At 34.3% G+C, this 19,938-nt stretch overlaps 1 protein-coding gene across 1 annotated transcript in view; it reads left to right on the plus strand.

Annotated features, from left to right (window-relative positions):
- LOC108763784 (tetraspanin-4) overlaps window positions 1–19,938 on the plus strand; it is a 58,066-nt gene that overhangs the window by 16,416 nt on the left and 21,712 nt on the right. Inside the window, exon 2 of the mRNA XM_018511655.1 lies at window positions 6,063–6,326. Within this exon, the coding sequence (XP_018367157.1) occupies window positions 6,063–6,326 (264 nt within the window). The remainder of the gene's footprint in view (window positions 1–6,062; window positions 6,327–19,938) is intronic.

A 19,938-nucleotide genomic window follows, 5' to 3' on the forward strand; every position in this document is an offset into this window, starting at 1 on the left:
ATGACTGAAATAGAAATAACGAGGTAAAAAGTATAAACTACGTCGCTTTGTGCTCTGTTAACTGAAAGCGCGTGCATAAGTATTAGTTATAAAATGTTTGTTTAAAATTAAATACACAGCAAGAGTTGTTCATCAAACGATTTTCTTCTCTATTATCTAGATAAAATATACATTTTAAGCTTTGAAAAGTGTTCGAACAGAGCAAAACTATAGATCACAAATGAAAAGGAAGATGTTAAAAGAGGAGCTGATTTCTGCCTAAAAAGGTGTAAGTGAAGGAAATAAGATTTTTTTTTGCAAATTTTGATCTCCTGTATACGACGAAGTTATTAAAACTTTCGTGGCGTTGGTAACACCTTGAAAATTAAGCAAGAATATTGAAATTTGGATAAATACATCATGTTCGTACTCAATTTTCAAGGTGTTCCTCAAACTTTTTAATAACTTTATTTATCGTCTAGCTCGGAATATACAAAAAAAAAACAATGCATCTTTTATTTATACCTTTTTGAGTGTAGAAATTGGCTTCTTTTTAACATTCTCTTTTATCAGAATTTATAAAAATATTATTTATACACCAATAATCGCGGATTTGTGATTTGTAAAATAAAAATAAAAGCAGTTTAGTGACTCCAAGAATTAATTAAATATAAGTAAAACACCTATATGAAATATTTCACTTATATTTGATTCATTCTTGGAGCCACAAAACTATTTTTACTTTTATTTTATCAATCACAAGTTCGCGATTGTTGGTGCATTAATAATATTTTTATAAATCTGATAAAGGGGAATGTTAAAGAGGCCAATTTCTATACTGAAAAGATAAGTAAAAGGAATAGTGTTTCTTGTAGATTTTGACCTGGATAGGACAAAATTATTAAAAAGTTCGGGGAACACTTCAAAAATTAAGTATAAAGTTCATAATATTTTACTCTTCCATAACGTTTTGCTTTCGTTATACGTTATACGGCTGTAATAACACTCGCGGTAATTAAAATAAAGTAGATCAAGTAAACTTACGTATGTGCTGTAATAAGATTGCACATATTGTTCCCTGCATTATTAAAAGTGCATTAATTAGGGAGTTATTAAAACGCACTGTAAATTGAGTTTTGTCAGTGTCAGTAATTAAAAAAAATGGCATTTTTTTGCGATTGAAATAATCTTTCGCGGGTTATTTTATATTGCGAGGAAAGAATAGCACACTGAGCGAGATGGATCGAAGCATAATCCAGATCCACTCGAGAAGTGAATACTGAATACATTACAGATCTAATGCAGTTCGCACATAAATTAACATACATCGTTGAGGAATAGCCGTACTGCGAAATCTTCTTAAAGTTTCAATGGGCCGCGAAAACTTTTCGACGAAATGAAAATTTGCTGGAACTTTTCCTAGTGTAGGAGAATCGATCGTCATATCTATATCAGTGTCGGCAACTTTGGCTCTCCTACGTTGTTACGAGAGTATTGTAAGATTTGTAAGTAACGAAACGCGTTAACTCTATACTTATCTATTTTATCTATGGATCTATGTATAAAATCGCGAAAAAATATGTAATCGCACAAATATTACTTAATGTTTATTAAGTTGGCATAGTCACTGCAGCACAATCAAATAAAACATTAATTTTGTGCTTTTTTTATTGCTTATTATTAACTTGTAACTTTATTCGCGATTTTATTGTTTTAGTAGACTTGATAAATAACTGTTTTTTAAATTTATACTTAGCACAGTCACAGAAAAAAATCAAAGCATACATATAAAAAATAAAACATTTCTTTTGTGCTATTTTGTTGTCAAGTTCATTGCAACATTCTTAATTCGGAAAAATCATTCGTCAACTATCTTGTACTAACACAACACTAAAATATTAATATCATTAAATATCTGAATGGATTATATCTTTTTGATTTTGTTACTCGATATTCTGATTTAATTCGATTCTGTTGCTTCACCTTTAACCTTTGAAAACTATCCCCTCCTAGCTATTCCGCATCAACGATATTTTAGATTTGCAAATTCAACAAAAATTTTGATACTTAATAGTTTTGAAAGGTAAGTATGGAGAATATTTGATACAATGCAACGCATTTCACATGTCATCTTTTAGTTTGTAGCGTTTGTTGCTTGGTTGAAATTTATAATGTATATATATTTTATTTAGTTTATAAAGCTCTTAATTACGATTTTAGAAGCAATGCTCAAACCTCACTCGCGTCTCGTTCAAGACTCCTGTTTCGTTTCGCATACTCTATTTTTCTTAAAGTCACGTTTATACACCAAGATAGTCGGCAAATCATTCCCTTTTCTCATTGTTTTTAAATTTTCAATATTTCAGTCCTATCATGGAAGACTGATGAATTTTTGATTGGTAATCTTATATCTTTTTTTATTTAGTTCCTTTCGGAAATGTGTTGCATTTGGCATTGCATATTTGATTCTTTTGCCCTAAAAATTCGCTTATCCAAAAATGATTTGTTCTTTTTTTTATTCTTATAAAGACTAGGTTCTTAGAAGCAGTGTTCATATCTCGTTCGTGTCTTGCCTACAATGCGACTAATTCTTTTTTCTGAAAGACATGCTCGTACTGAGATGGTCTATCATGAAGACAGTGATGGATGATCCACAGCTTCACTTTCTTCCTATTCAATCCCTTGAAATTAGGGTTACCAGCCGTAAGTGCTCTTTTAAGGGTATATGTACTCTTTTTGAGATCATAAAACTTCTGTTCATTCATTAAAATTGTATACTTATAAAATTACATTAATAAAAATTATCGATAAAAATTACATTGTAGAAATTCTATTTTATTAAATACCTACATTTAGCGCATAAAAAAATTATACCCTCTCCTTTCAGCCCCTGGGCTGTGTGATTCCCATTCGAGTGTCACTCAGGTGTCGTTTTATTCTTGTTGCTCAATGAATGTTAAACAAGGATGACATGATATCAGGAGAGTACTTGGGTGGGAATCTGAACGCGTCCCTAGATGCACTCGAGTGAAGTTTCTGAACGCAGCGGTAGTGACATGAGTCGATACAAATGTTGTTTTACCTTTCTTGTTATTTTATGTAATAAAGAACGATACTTGTATCGACTTGTGTCATCTAATGAAAAGTCCTCAGGTTCATGTTTACGTGACGGCTAGTTTCTCTGAAATATGCAGTATGTGCACGTACAGAAGTGGCTAGTGAGCCATTTCCAATCGTGTGTCTTTCCATCTTACCGTCGAAAATGAATATCGCGTGTTAATGAGTGTCGAGAATGTCGAATTGAACAAAGGGTTTTAAAGTGATTGTTTTGATATGTTCATTATCCCCTATATGAGATTTGAAACATGATGACTCTGAACAATATCGCATTCACGTCAAGTACGGGGAATATTCAATATCTCGAAGTACGTCCCACTTGGCATACTGCATGTCAGTTCCCGTAGCATCTGTCGCTTACCTAAAATGTTCTCTGCACTTCATCGTTTCATCGATGTAAATCGTAAATAAAGATTAGGCGTTTTCCAGCAGACACAGTGTAACAACACAATGAATTATTTCATCTTTGTTTAACGTTAGTAAACAACAAGAATAATGATTCACTATGTTACATTATCTTTACTGGAAAACACTCATTGAAAACTTAGAGAAACGATGTTCGAGCCTCATATTCTGTCTACACGATTATTACTTTTTTTTCTCGACAAATATACTCGCATCGAGATGGCCACAAGCTATTCCCATCGGAATTCACTATTTTCCGTATTGTGCATCTTTCCGTCCGTTGAAAGTCAATATCGCGTGCAAACGAGTATATCGAATCGAACGACAAACGGTTGTCTCCTATACGTTTGTTAGTCCACAATATCATTTGTCAATGTCATTAACGTCTTATAAAATTCAATAATGATATTACGATAATCTAATCTATTTCCTTATTCATCCGGTTGGTTGCGAATGGCGATGTATGCCGCTCGAGTAATAGCGCAAGTGAATTATAAAGTCATTCAAGTGATAGAGATAGTGCGATTGTGTGAAGAGAGCGAAGCTAGAAGGATGCATACCAACATAAAGGAAAAAGATAGCAAAACAATGCTAAAAAAAGTTCGGAAGCAAAGAAGAACCAACACACGGTTTATCTACATCGCCCGATAAGTGAATTATTTGTTGCATTCCATTTATCATCCACTTATCTTATTCCGATCATGGCATATATATTCTTAAGCATATCGTTTGTGTGGAGAGCAATTTTGTACGTCCTACGTTTGCGTAATATTATTATGTTTTATATGAACAAATTGTTGCCTTTTCAGCAAAGAAATTATTATTAGCTATTATTTTTGAAGTTTAAATTAAAAAATTGACGAGGTGTGCTAGTGTAGAATAATTGAGATATAATTTTTCTAAAATGGTGCCACCAACTGAACAATGTAGCAATAATTAATGTAGTAAAATATATTTTTGTTATAACAAACGAAATATATTACGTTTTTTATATTTTGATTTTTTCTGTATAAGCTGTATTAACTATAAACATAAGTTAACACAGTTACTATTTTTATCAAATCTATTAAAAACACAAAATCGTGAATAAGATAACAAATAACGATCAACAAAAAAGATACTAAAGTTATATGTATGTTTTATTCAACAGACTGCAGTAGCTGCGTCAACCTAGATCATAATAGAAATACCTATTTTTGTAATGCTAAAACGAGTATGTGAGTTCTTGAAAAACCTACTAAAGTTTTTTTGTTATTAGTTTTAGAAGTTTTAGAATTTTCAACTATATAAAAAATTGTAACACTCGAATTTAGCATAAATATAGTATTATAATTAGCCTACATGGATAAAATGAAAGTGAATTATTGCCTTTTAAATAAGATTATTAGAACATAAAATTATTTTAAAACATTATACTATTAAAAAATTAGGAAAATGTCCTAAGATTACGACAAGGGTCACAAAGACCGATATGTTCCAGTTACTTAATAGGATTAATAGACATGTTACTTTTAATGAATTATTAATCCTTCGTTTTTTTTTCGAGTAAGATAATTTGAAAAGAAGTAGAATATATTAATAATTGTTAACTTTAATATTAATAGAAATGTTTATTTGTGAAACAAGGATAAAATTGATTAAGGCGTATATTAAAGGTATTAGAGAAATCTATCAATATAGTATTGTAACAATGTAGAGGTAATAATCGACCAATCATTTCAACAATCCATAACACGAACGTAGTACAGTTAGATGAAAAACGATCGTAATCAACGATAAGAAATCTACTGACCAAATTATTGATTGAACACAGAGAATTTCTTGAGACTTTAATATTTCGCTTTTCACAACAGGAGTATGATTGCTTCTACTTTAGTGAGCTATCAAAGAACGAACAATATATACTTGTATTATAAAAATAAAATGATCTGTGGACCACTAATATAATAGGGGCAATATAAATCAAACATATATAAGAGAATTCTTCTTCAAAAAAACATTAAAGCAAATTTTTAATAATTCTATAATGTAGAATTTATATAATCATCTGTGTGACATTTAAGAAATTTTACATTTGGTGTATATTATAATATTTTCTGAACTTATAAAAGTATAAAGTATTTCAAAAATAATCTGTGTGTGTGTGTGTTACTCGAACTAGCGTAAGTGAAAAAAGTTATATTAGTTATATATTCAAAATTCGGAATCTCAGTTAAGATTGAAAATTAAGTAAATATTTAAATTTTGCGTTACATAAATAATAATAAATAAAACGCTTTAAACATTTAATTAATACAGTAAAACCATTCTAATTTTTTAAAACCATTTTAATAGCTGATATGATTGTCAGATCGTTTAAATTAAAAATTGCAAAAATCTGATTGTTTTATATTACTTTTAATCTATTATTCTTTATCGCTGCGTTTCCGAATTTCTGAAAGATTCCACCTGGGACATTCTGTGAAGAAATGTCCCATGAAGATTCTCTCACGAGACGGAAATTCGGAAAAGACGAGATCGTAACCGAACACCCTGTAGATCCTCCGGATTCTTTGCCGTAGAATCACCAAGGGACTGCATCCTATACGAGCTTCTACCTCTTCTTCTCCGGCACGTTTCTGTTTACCATGGCGGGCACGTTGCTGTCCACCGGCGTCTGGTGCTTCCTGGTTAGGCTACCCATGATCCATCTGGCACGCGGACCCTCGAGGATTGTCGTCGTCCTTAGTGGTTACGTCTTCGCCGCCGGTGCACTCACGTTGCCTGCCTCATGCATCCTGTATCGCGAGCATAACGTGACTCGAGGTCGCCGTACATTACTTCCGGTAAGATTGTTCATAGTAATTATAAATCGTAGTGATTACACGACGGTAATGCAATTAAATGATGTGTATTTCAAAGGAAATGACGCATTATAAATAGATTCTTCATTAGAAATTCTTCTTTTAGAATCAGTCTTTTCAAAGAGAAAGAGCGATCTTATATATTTAATTCGTATTATTCCTATCATATTATAGTGGTTTTATTGAGAATTTAGAAATGACTATTAATTGTCATTGTTTTATATTGTAATGCATTCATCTTTTTCCGCTGTTATAAATTTTCATTAAAAAAAATGAATATTTATATAAAATTTGATTTTTATTCTAACTAAAATCTAACTCAAAATTTAATTTTAATTTTAACTAAGTTGAAATTGTAATTAAGATAGAAATAAAAATATTCGTGAATACGATATGTATGTGATGGGATAGACAAACAAGGAAAATAATTTCAATCTGTCTTTCTACTTCGTTAAATGCAAATCGTTGATGTAACGACAAAACAATTCGAAACAAATGCAAACAGAATAAATGACCGAATTTTTATTGTTCCATTCTGAACACTGTTATATAACAACGTACATATGTGCGGCAAGTGAACGAAGTATTCAGTCTTTTCTCTCTATAATAAAAGATCGTCTTTTTCAAGGGTCCTTAGGCCCGACGTTTATTGATCGAATGGACTAAAACGGGCGTATCTGAAAGTATGCTCGCACGATGACGCGATCGACTTAAGATTTAAGAGAAAATCCTCGTAACTCGTTCACTGCGTTACAGCTCGCAGCTGCGGGCGCAGATCGACCATTTAAATCTTAGCGGACGATTTCTCCATGATCTATGACGGACACAGTGTACCCAGCGGCCGTTCCGAATAAAGTTTCCTTGACTTGGTCCCTATTACTTCCTGAAAGCTCAGTTGCTTGCGTTCCATTAACTTTTCCTATGTTGAAGGGTCCTTAACTCTTTCTCCATGATTGATAACAACAGTCGACAAACGTATTTCTATCGATCAATATTAACTAAAAGCTTCTTTATTTTCTCTCTTTCAATTTTTAATATAGATTTTTTAAGTTTTATATTCTTTATGTTTACATGCAACAAACTGATGTAAGGATACTGTAAGCAACTGATTTGTAGTCAAACGAGATCCCTCCAATATTGGGGATTCATTTTTTGTCCAAAATTGGCTATACATTGTTTTTCCAATATTACCCCAATATTGAACAAAAATTTAATCCCCAATATTGACCAAATATTGGAAAACCAATGTATAGCCAATATTGGTCAAATATTGGGGTCCCCAACATTGGCCCAATACTGGAAAACCAACGTATAGCCAATATTGGTCCGCTATTGGGGCCCCCAATATTGGCGAAGTATTGGAAAGCCAACGTATAGCCAATATTGGTCAAATATTGGGGCCCTCAATATTGGCCCAATATTGGAAAACCAACGTGTGGCCAATACTGGCCAGAGATTGAACCTCCAATATTGGTCCAACAAGATATATCCAATATTGGAAAAAAATTGAATCCCCAATATCGATGAAAAATTGGAAAAACAATGTACAGTCTACATTTGGCAAATATTGAATCCCCAATATTGGGGAATCCCGTTTGCCTATAAATCGATTGCCTATAGAATCCTTTGCCTACATCACTTTTTCCGACAATTCATTTGCGCACAAAAATTATTGTTTACAGCTCGATTTTTTACGTGCACTTTTGCACACAAATAAATGTTTCAAAAAGAACAAAGTCACATTTGCCTTCAAGTACTATTGCCTACAGATCAATTACCTACATGTATTATTGCCTACAGCTCGATTGCCCAGAAGCACTTAATTTTATACTCGCGCACAAATATAAATTTAAGATTAAATTAGGTAAGAAAGTAATTTGTATTTTTAAAGCAGATTATTTGTGTTTTAAAGCAGAGAATTTGTTTTAAAATCGAGAATTCGTGTTTTTAAAGCAGAAAATTTGCATTTTAAAACAGAATTTGTGTTTTTAAAGCAGAGAAATACATGCAGGCGATCGAGCTATAAGCAATAATATTTGTAGGCAATAATACATGTAGCGATAGCCCTTACCGTAATTCCAAAATAAAGAGTCAATATTTATTCAATATTAGAAAGTATGTTGGTGAATTTTTAGAGATTTTTTGAATTATTTTGAAGAGGTGAAAAAAACGAAGAGATTCTAGTAATCCTTGATAGTATGGATGAGGCACCAAATTGTACATGGTACGGTAAGGGATAGTACATGTAGGTAAATGTAATTATTTCTACAATTTTGATTTGTGCGCAAAAGTGCATGTAGGCAATCAAGCTGTAGGCAATAATTTTTGTGCACAAATGACCTGTTGGCAAAAGATGTAAACAATACAGCAAACAATACTGTAGGCATCGATTTGTAAGAAAAAGGAGCTCGCAAGATAAATCAAAGTATGTCACTCATATATGTTAGATATAATATTACACAAATGTATAATAATAATATGAAACCGAGATTACATAAATTAACTGTCTGCTATGGACGTGAGCTCGCAACTTTGTAAAGCTTGACAATTGTCAGAACAAATATCATTTCTAAGACGATTGTTACTCTCTGAAACCCGAATTTAATATTATCTTAATGTCGTCTCGAGAGAAACAGAGAAACACCAACAGAAGAAATATCAACAGTAAAGTTAAAGATACAGTGTCACAAAAGCGGTACATCTTATACGTTAGCGGAACAAAGGGAGCAGAATCTATTTTTTAATTAATATTTCTCTATTCAATCATTTACAAATTAGAGATACTCCAAAAATTGTTTAAATACTTAAAAAAAAAAAGATACATATAAACACTTTGAGATATTTAAAAAATAATGAATTTTGTGATACGTAGAAACGAATTGAAATAATTATTATTATTAAAGAATCAATTAATATGTAATATTAAAACCATAATATAAAATGTAATCCTTTTCTCTCGTTCTCTCTCTTGTATGTAATTTTCTGTATATTCATAATAGGAAATAATTAAATTATATGCACATAAAATATCAAGTTTTAAACCATGTCACGCTACAATATAGATGAAAATAAATCCTATTAATTATTACATAATTCGCGCGGACATAATATCGAACACGAGAGAGAGGCTCTATCGAAACCCGATTATCGTGACGCTGCGGCACAAAATTATCTCAAATATATTATACGAAATAGTCATACGCGAATATAATTAGAGGTACTCACAATTCGATGCGCTGATGTAACCATTGTTTTTCCATGGTGTCCTCACAGTTTTAAAAAATAATGATACCTGCAGTTTTTTTCACGAGCCCAGCAATCTGAAAGAATTCAAACATTGTCAGTTATAATCACTATCGCTGTTACTCGTATCGCACTGTTAAATGTACTTAGATTACTGTCTCTTTACGAAGCTTACAAGACGTCATTCTGTTGCATTTTACTGTCACAGACGAACCATTTAATTTTTTTTTGTAAAGACAATCAGAGAAAAATCAAAATACCATTCGTCAAAACATGTCGAGCGTGTCAAAGCTGCCACACATTATTCTGCGTCTTTCTCCGACAACTGCATACTTCACTTTACTGTGTTACAAACGTGTCGCGGACGGTTAATGTGTTATCATTACAAGTTACGAGAAGAGTAATGGATCGCTCCTCTTGTTCGATCAACTTCGAGCGCAGGTATAGTATAGACATTCATAACAACCAAGTAATATAGTACAGACATTTATTATAACTTTGGGTGCGGTTAAAGTCTTACTACCAATGCTTTGAAGCATTTAACTGAACAATTAATAGAAGAATTTTACTAATTGATTAATCAAAGAATATCTACTTCAAAGCAATATAGCACCGTAACGTTCACGAACACATATTAATATATCACTTTACCCTCGTTTATCAAATGTTAAGCAAGAATACTCGCGAACACCACCTCAGATAATTTCATACAAACGACACAAAGGAACGTTTCATTTAACGTTCACAACGCTCGCCAGTATCATTTCATCCTTGTTTAATATTAAAAACATCGACAATGAAACAATGGCTACGTTTACACCGTGCATTTAGGCTGCGGACTAAACGCACGGTGTAAACATAGCCAATACTCGCGAACGTTAAGTGAAATGCACCCAAAATACGGCGAGCGTGCCAAGGTCGCCACCCGTCATTTCGTCTTTCCCCCACCAAGCGCGTACTTCACTGCGTACGTAGTTACGTTAATTACGTGCGTCCAAAGGCATAGAAAATGGACTGCGCGATCCGCGTGTCAAAATGGTGATAGGGATGAGAGAGAGGGACCGTGGCAGACGGCCATTTCTCTTTCCATTCAATGATGTAATGGGAGAGAGAATGAGAGGGAGATTGGCCGTCTCCCACGGTCCCTCTCTCTCGTTATCGTCGACCACATTTGATGCATTACTTAGATACGGATCGCGCAGCGCCGCGACGCGTCGACGTCGTCACTGCCAGTTACTACGGTCGCGAGTTATTGTGTCATAATTTTTGGAAAGTGTGACCGGTTTCGAACGCGCAATTGAGTTTATGTTACTCTTTTAGACTTTCGTATTCTGGATATTGTTTTTTGTTACCGCATAAACGGTATTTTCGATTCTGCCGTATTGACTCTGTGTTAGAGTCGGGGTCATTCTCACGCGAAAATGAAGAAGATTTCGGTCGCGAAAGCGGAAGGATTGAAGGATATCGAATCGCTCCCCTTGCTCGATCGACTCCTAACAGATATATGTATACACGTTTATTACATACGATTATTATACACTTAGGCTGCGTTCGGAAACATCACCCGAGTGCCTCCGCGTATCGTTTTATTCTTGTTGTTTACTCGATGTTAAACAAGGATAAGATGATACACGGAGACACCTGGGAGACGCGAAAGCGGAAGGATTGGAGGATATCGGATCGTTCCCTTGCAAATGTGGTCGACTCCTAACAGATATACAGTGAGTACAAAAAGTATTTGTACAAAGAAAATATTTTTTTAAAAACTTCAAAAATTAAATATTATCCAGCGAGAAATGAGTCATCGAATTGATGTCGAATCGATATCGAGATACGTTGATTTCAATACCAATTCAACTTCGATTCGACGTTTAATTGATGATCATTTCTTGCTGGGTAATTAATAATTTATTCATAAAGAATGAAATAGACTGTATGTTTCTTAAAATTATATATATCAAGAAGAGATGTGTATTAATTATAGAAAATATATCATCTATTTTTCAGATGATAAATTTTCTATAATTAATACACATCTTTTTGGTATATATAATTTTAAGAAACATACAGTCTATTTTATTCTTTATGAATAAATTGTTAATTATCCATCAAGAAAGGATCGTCAATTAAACGTCGAATCGACGTCAAATTAGTGTTGAAATCATCGTATCGATATTCATTCGACATCAATTTATGACTCATTTCTCGCTGGATAATATTTAATTTTTAAAGTTTTTTTAAAAAACATTTTTTCTGTACGAACACTTTTTGCACTCACTGTATACGTTACATATGATCATTATACTCTTAATACGGCACGGCAGAGTAATGTATTACTTGTCGCGATACTCTCTTTCCGCATGACTCCTTTCCGTAACGAGTTTGTGATATAAGATACGATACTCTCTTCGATAGTTTAATTGAGATTTTGTGCCTTCGAGAGAAAGTTTCATATAAGCAGCATGCAGCATATCAGATAATTTTGTACGTACAAAATGCGGCGAGCGAACTAATTGTAAGGCGTCGTCTACAATACACGGAGTAAGAAGTAAGAGTAAGAAATTGACCAATCACAGTCGATTATTCTTCTCACATTCGACTGTGATTGGTCAATTTCTTACTCTTACTTCTTCCTCCGTGTATTGTAGACGGGCCTTAAAAGACGTTACCCATCGTTTCGCGTTTCCGCCACCAAGCGCTCACTTCACGTCCTTCGCGAGGAAACGGCCATTACGGGATTACGGCCGACGCGTCATCATTACGAATTACGAGTCGCGACGCGAAAGCTGAAGGGTATTGGATCGCTCCTCTTGCTCGATCAACTCTTAACAGATGTGGTATAAACATTTCTTACATATATACGCTACATATGGCACGGCAGAGCAATGCGTTATTTGTCGCGACACTCCTCTCCGCGAGATTCCTTTCCGTAGCAAGTTTGCGATAGAAACACGATGTTGAATTTAATAGTTTGAGTAACATTTCACGCAGTTTTGATGAGAGAAAAGTTTTCATAGGCAGCTAATTACTACTCCGATATTTTGATTTAATGTTACTAATGTGAGTTTGATTCGCCGTGTAACGCAAATAATACGATATATGTTTCCAGGTTATGTCCCGTAATCGAGAAACTGCTAATTATGCGATTTTAATTCAATATATTACAGAAATATACAGTCCGATACTTGTAACGATTTATTATTTATTTGCACGATATGCATACTGATTGATAAATCGTATGAATAATAGTGTACTTGTCACGATCGTTGCTTTCCACGATAGTGATAAATTCGAGAAATGATCCGTATGGATTATAAATGGAATGTGTCGTTTTTAATTACTCTAAATCGTTAATTACCACTTTTGGCGTATTGCTCACGTTTATCTCAAAATCTCACCGCTCGATTACAGTTAGGTATAACTCGAAATTTGTCCCATGATTAGTAGTTTATACATGGTGTGGAATGAATATGGTTAATTATAACCACTAATTAACGCGGCACGACGATTATACCACGCGCAACATACTCTCGGCGCTTATTACATGCCTGTAAAGTGACAAATATATAATAGATTAATAGAATAATCGCGAATGCGACGATTCGCCACTTTAACTGCCACAACGTTCAGCGGCAACACTCGTTTCGTAAGTGCGTTCGCGATGAACAATCAAAGCGGTCCTCGGAATAACCGAAAATCCGAAATGACGCACCGAGGGCGACAATGACGTCACGACGCGACGCGCCGTCCGCGAATCGGTAATTATCGTTATGCCGCGGTCTAGCAGCTAATCGCTATCACGCACCTTAATTAATACCAAACTCGATTTTACGCTGCGTTCGTTTACGCAGCGTGCGATATACCTTGAATGATTAAATGCGTCGTTTGCTCGCTCGATAAGTTGCTTGTCCCGTGCAATGTTCTCAAGAAGCACGAATTCAAAAAATGTATATCCGAAGGGGATCGCACATTATAAAAAGAAACACGTTCGTCACGTGTACCGGGTTTAAGGACGAGCGATCGTGATAATTAGCGTGATAGGGATTAACCGTAGTTCGCAGTAAATTGGAAGAGATTAAGAGAGGATATCCCGGAGATGTGTCGCAGTGCCATGTTACGGATAGTCCTTCCTAGTAACTCGTGAATCATGCATTACTTTCCTGTTCTAAACTATCGCATGTTGCTCTTGTAATCGGGCATCGGGAGTTTCGAACGACGATCAATGGCCGCCTGTACCGTATAGTAGCAATTGCGATATTCGCACGGCGGATCGGCCGTTTCATTGGTCGTTTATCGCCGACCGAAAGTTCTATCGTGCTCGCGTTAACGGGAACAGAAAAATAACGTTCGATCGCCGTTTCTCTCAGTTATTTATTCTTTCGAGGTGTATTGTGCGCGTATAAATCAGAGTCCGAGTATGGACCTCCGTACGATCGTGGGATTAATTAGTGCGCTGGTTCGTAATTAGCCGCGTTTTCCGTTCGGCTTACCGATCGATTTTAATACTCGCGAGTGTGTACGCGTGTTGTGCGAGTTCGTCGAATTACACAACATTGCCTGCAGAATAATAACAACGATGCATCGACCGGTGAGTCAATTTTTCATCAAATTTATGCGATCGATTGTTTATCCGCTCTAATCAATATTTGGATGTATCTTTATATAGATCAGAGTTGTTAATTTTCAGATATTGCTGCTGCATTCTGCAATATCGGGAGATTTATTTCAACATGTCTTTTATTTATGGATTGTTAACTCGTAGCAAAAGTTCCTTATCTCGTTTAATTTTGCAAATTTGCAGCTTGCAGCCACAATTATTATTTTTTAATGTACATCGTATTTCATGACAATATTGGAATTAATTTTCGGAATTTCGTATTTTCTCTATTTTGATTTCTCGTTAAAAACAGATACTGCATAAAGATCGTCAAATAACGTTATGTTTTGATTACGAGAAAAATACAAATCGATATTAATTTGTGGATATTTCAGTTATGTTTTGCAATGTTTATGAGACTTGTTTCATTTTTTACTTATTGCTAACTTTTTGCGGCAAAATATTTTTTATCTCCTTTAATTATGCAATCTTGTGATTACTGCAGATATTTTTTAATATATGTACGTTGTATTTTATAATTTATATTAAAATTAATTTTTATATAATTTGATATATTTTATTTTGAACTCGTTAAAAATAAATACAGTATAAAGATATTGCTAAATGACATAATGTTTTGATTACGATAAAAATATCTTTACATAGACCAGTGTTAATTTTTGGAATTAATTTTCAAAATTTGAATATTCTATTTTGAACTCATTGAAAACAGATACTACATAAAAATACTACTAAATGACATAACGAAGAATGTTATATCTTTACATAGATCTGTGTTATAATTTTTGGACATTGTAGTAATGTCTGAGAGAGAATTATTTAATCATATTTTTTATTTACATAATTTTAACTCCTCGCAATGAAAGTTCCTTATCTCATCTATTATAATTGTGCAGATTTGCTGCTTCACGGTTACAATTATTTTTTTTAATATTCCATGAATTATCCCCACAAGATTAGTTTTTTAACTTTTGTATTTCTGTTTTGAATTCATTAAAAACAGATAACTGTATAAACTATAAAGATATCGCCAGGTAGCGTAACACCTGTCGTGATTGCGGGGAGAATATTGTGCTTGTAAATTGAGTTAAGAAACTCAATGGTGCTTCTACGCGAAACGATATTGTATACGAACCACCGAGCGAACCACATTGTCACGTTGATCTTTACATGATGTGAAACTCGCCGTGTTATTAGACGAACATAAGAATAAGCGTGAGCAGGAAGCGATAAATCGCACTGTGAATTTAATAACAAAAATGTAAGGCACACGACTCGCTTAACGAAAAAGTATAGAACTGGCGGTGCTTACCGATTATTTTGCAACAACACTCAATCTTAATATTTGTATGTTCGTACGTGTTTACAGCCGCGTCATATTACGCGAACGGATCAATATGTATGCGAGGGATATTAATTCTATATGGACCCGGAGTCTGATGTGAATACGTTCTCGCATCGTCATTACAAACATATCATACACGTAAATCGTGCGATCGATGCATTCGCGCATGATGCACCGGACAGGGCGGTGCAGTTGCATCACCCTTTCCCTCCCCTTCTTTTTTTTATAATCAATTTAATTAGATCTCTCACCTTGCATGTTCGCACACGAAGCGATGCCCTTTGGGTACAATTTACATGCGAAATTTCGTACGTACCTGGGCGAAACTATGTAATGCATCGCGCGCGCGAAATGTCTGCCCCGGAATTCTCGCGTTAATATGCGGCCAAATCAATTGTTTCTCGGTGTCGACTTCGAGATCGCGTTTCGTCCCACGTGAAATTTCAACATATAGGTGCGCGCGATTTCCGCGATTGAAATTTCATGAAGCTACGCGCCAAAACTTTCCGCACAAACTCACTGTTTTCGAAATCAAACTTCCGTCGACGTGTCGGCGCGCATATAATATTGCAATATTTCACGTTTTGCTTCGGGTTCGGTAATCTGTAGAATTCTTAGATTTATCGTGACACGTACGTAAATAGATAGCTGTTGTAAAATAGAGAGATTTAAGGTCAGAATTGCCCTGCAGTTCGAACATGTAGAGAAATTGTAGAGAAAATACACGCGATTTTCAAACGTCTATATTTAAAATTATTAATTAGTACAGTTATTTAGGATTGGATTAATTTTTTTTATTGAAAAAAATTGAAGTTATTTGTATAATCTCGAAAGTATCTCTGCCAAACGTCATTTTACAGTAATTTATATCCACATAAATTCTGTGCCATAAATTACTTTGCTACACTTTCTACCCATAAGCCGTCACACATTTCGTCGTTAGCAGTCAATCGATTGCTCGTTTATTTGCTGTTTTTACCGCGAGCTAAGGCATAGACGGGTGCTTTGTGGAGTGAAAGATAGCGTGAAAATAGAGTAAATGAGAGAGAAAAAAATGGGATAGAACTGGATAAAGAAGGATGTGCATATCACGGGAATAGAGGTAAAATAGCGCGGAGATGGCGTTTATAGTTCGCACACACGAAAGCAATTTTACGATCATACGCGAAAAGAACTGGATGCGACGTGAAACGGGAAAGAAGGAATCCTCAGATCGACCGATGTTGATTGACGAGCTTATTTATTGTAGAATGCATCTGTTAATGATGAATATCGGGAATAAACACGTACGTTGCCTGCAACGTTTGCGTTGCAGTTTGCTCGACAGTTCTGAGCGCATCACTAAAGCGTTTTCAGCTCAATGACAGGCTTTATGAAATTTGTATGTTCGTAGCGATTAACCAGTTATCGTTCCCATTCAGATTATCCACGTAACTCCACAAATGTAATTCGCGGTATCGTCGCGCAACTGGAATTGTTTTTTTCTTTTTTTGCAAAATGATGACAATAAAGAGAAAACGAACCTACACGTCTATAATCATCTATAATTTTTATTTTACAAGTTCGTGTTTCGGTATTATTATTAATGCACGTTAATATTGGTTATAATGTCTCACTGAGAAATCCATTTAGTTGAATTAATTAATTTCTTGTTTGGATATGGGCAAATAAATCCTTGATTGATGCAATAAAAAGTTGTTTACAATAACCACATGTTTGGCTCCAACTAAATAATTTTATTGCATCAACCAAGGATTTGTTTGTTCATATCCAGACAAGAAATTAATTGATTCAACTAAATGGGTTCCTCAGTACGTAATTAATGCGTGAAATCAAATAATTATTGATATTACTACATCTCGAATAATTTAAAACAAGAAATCCAATGCTTTTCCGGAAAATTTGAAATCTTGGTGCTTCAAGACGTAGAAATCTTTCAATTAATTAACTTTGAGTATGATTAGTTGAACGTAAATCGCGTTTTTTTCATAGCGTTGAAAGGTAATTTTTTTCTGATGTATAAGGAAATCAAACTCTTTTCTCCGCAATAAATCCTTTTCACAACAAGCTTCAGGCGTTCTAACGGTATTTGCAACTTGCAGTGATGTTGAATACACTCAAAACAAATTTTTATGTATTACCTTGATTTTGTGCATTTTTTGTAAACATTATGCTACATTGTTGGCGATTATTATTTTCAATGTCTTCTCCACACACTTATTTTTTTAGAATATGAATATTAACAGCAATTCGGTTATCTTCTTTGTAATATTATATATAGTTATCTCTCTTTTGAAAACTTTATCAGGATTCTCTGGGATTTACGTAAAGAAGCTTGTAGGACACGAGACATATGTCATCATGAATCTTGTTTCCAATTAATATAATAACAATATATCGAGATTCATTGTTGACATTCACCTACGATATCGTTGAAATAGTAGTCGGATTCGGTTTTAAATAGAATATAACGAGAAAACTGCAAATCTGGGTCGCTCAGATTGGAAATCGTTGACGCTTTTTCATGAAATTGTGAAAAATCAAATTCTCCGAAAATTGGGAACGTTGAAAAGTTATTTTCAACGCAAAAATCAACGGGTCAAATTCGGTCCCGATTTTAGTCGATTGTCGAGGAAAGCCTAGGATGGTCTTCCGATTGGTATCGCCTTTAATAATGATAAAATCGATGACGCGCGGGAAAACGACGAATACGTTTCGCGCTGTTCACCAGCGGTCCTGGTATCTCTTTTAATAGTGCCGATAAAAAATCCGCGCCGCGAAATAGTGCGACAGCGGCGTGGCCATCGCTCGCCGATATCGTCAATCGAGAAGGACAAAAATTCTGACCGCGTTCGCTATAACCGTCGGTTACAAAGCGACCTCCAGTTGCACGCCACAATAATGGACACGTCGGGCAAATAATAGAATCGATCCGTTGGTGACATATCGATTGGCGTGCGTTACTTATTGCTTCCGTCAACGAGTAATTTCCTCTTTATCCAGGACCGCGGTCCGTTCGTACGGATAGACGGCATGGGCATGATGACTGGGTAATATGTTCGACAAATTGGTAAAGAGCTAATTACCGGCCGACCGCGGAAATTATGGCTGGCGTGCCGCGATATGGTAGCACGTGTAACGCATTCGATTCGTCGTTCGGCTGTGGTATATGCCTCGCTGTATACAAGTACACACTGCTGTATGTGAACGCGATAGGATAATAGTCGAATAGTGCTATTGCGGGAAAGGAGAATACACACACTAATTTCCTTCTCAATATCTCATTTCTTTCTCATTTTTACTCTGCCAAGTTTCATATAAAAGTGAAGTATTTTTTTAATTTCTTGGATTTATTGTACAACATTTAAATTTGATACTTTTTAGTGACATTTTCTCATATTATAAATGTACGTCGATATGTGAATAAATGAAAGATTTTTATTGTATCTTCTATTTCGAGCTTTTTATGAAAGCACTGACGTTTGTGGTATTTGTATATAATCAGTAATAAGATTTTTTTATTCGGACTGATAAGAATTAAACACTAAGTATAAGCGTATTCAGGCCTATGACGGTCAAAGCTAGATCTTTTTTGCAAAATTGTGTTAGCCAGGCCATCAACCGAACCTTCAAATTTGATATCTTAAAATGTTATAATAAATACCAGGTACGCCTCTTCCATTTGATTACCTCTTCGATTGTTATCGTCGACATTAATTCCAATAAATTGTACATCCATAATGCTGTTTGCACTGTAAATGGATGTTTTACCAATATATTGTTCATAGAAAACAGCAAAAGAATTGATTTATAAATTTACAAAAAAGCTTTACTAAACATACAAATAAAGCACATTGTCAATTTAATTTAACTTGTGATATTATTGCAGTAGTTTAATTGCGTTAGATAAAGTCCTGAAAAATTTCGGCGTGCAGTTTGAATAACTACAAAAATATGATATATATGCATGTACATATATAGGATACAGATAATTTACTGGGAATTATTTAGGCAAAAAAGATCTAGCTTTGACCGTCATAGGCCTGAATACGGTTATACTTAGTGTTTATATATAATAATAGTGTGTGTAGAGAGAATATAAAATAATATTATTAGAGACCCCTTATATTATGACATTCTCTAAGTATATATATTGTTTCTTTATCTCAGAGGTTATTTATAATAATAATGTCTCTCACATATCTCATCTACATTTTGTACTTTGACACGTTCAGATAACTTATTTCAACTTCACTTATTTAAGGAACATCGTTGTCCTGTTCTCAAGTAAGTTTTAATAGTTTAATTTTGATCGACATTTAATTGTAAGACTCATACATATTTTATATTGTTACTATTTTATTATAGTAATTTCCATCATTGTTTGA

This window comes from Trachymyrmex cornetzi, unplaced genomic scaffold (genome assembly GCF_001594075.2).
Source record: "Trachymyrmex cornetzi isolate Tcor2-1 unplaced genomic scaffold, Tcor1.1 scaffold383, whole genome shotgun sequence".
Taxonomy (NCBI): Eukaryota; Metazoa; Arthropoda; class Insecta; order Hymenoptera; family Formicidae; genus Trachymyrmex; species Trachymyrmex cornetzi.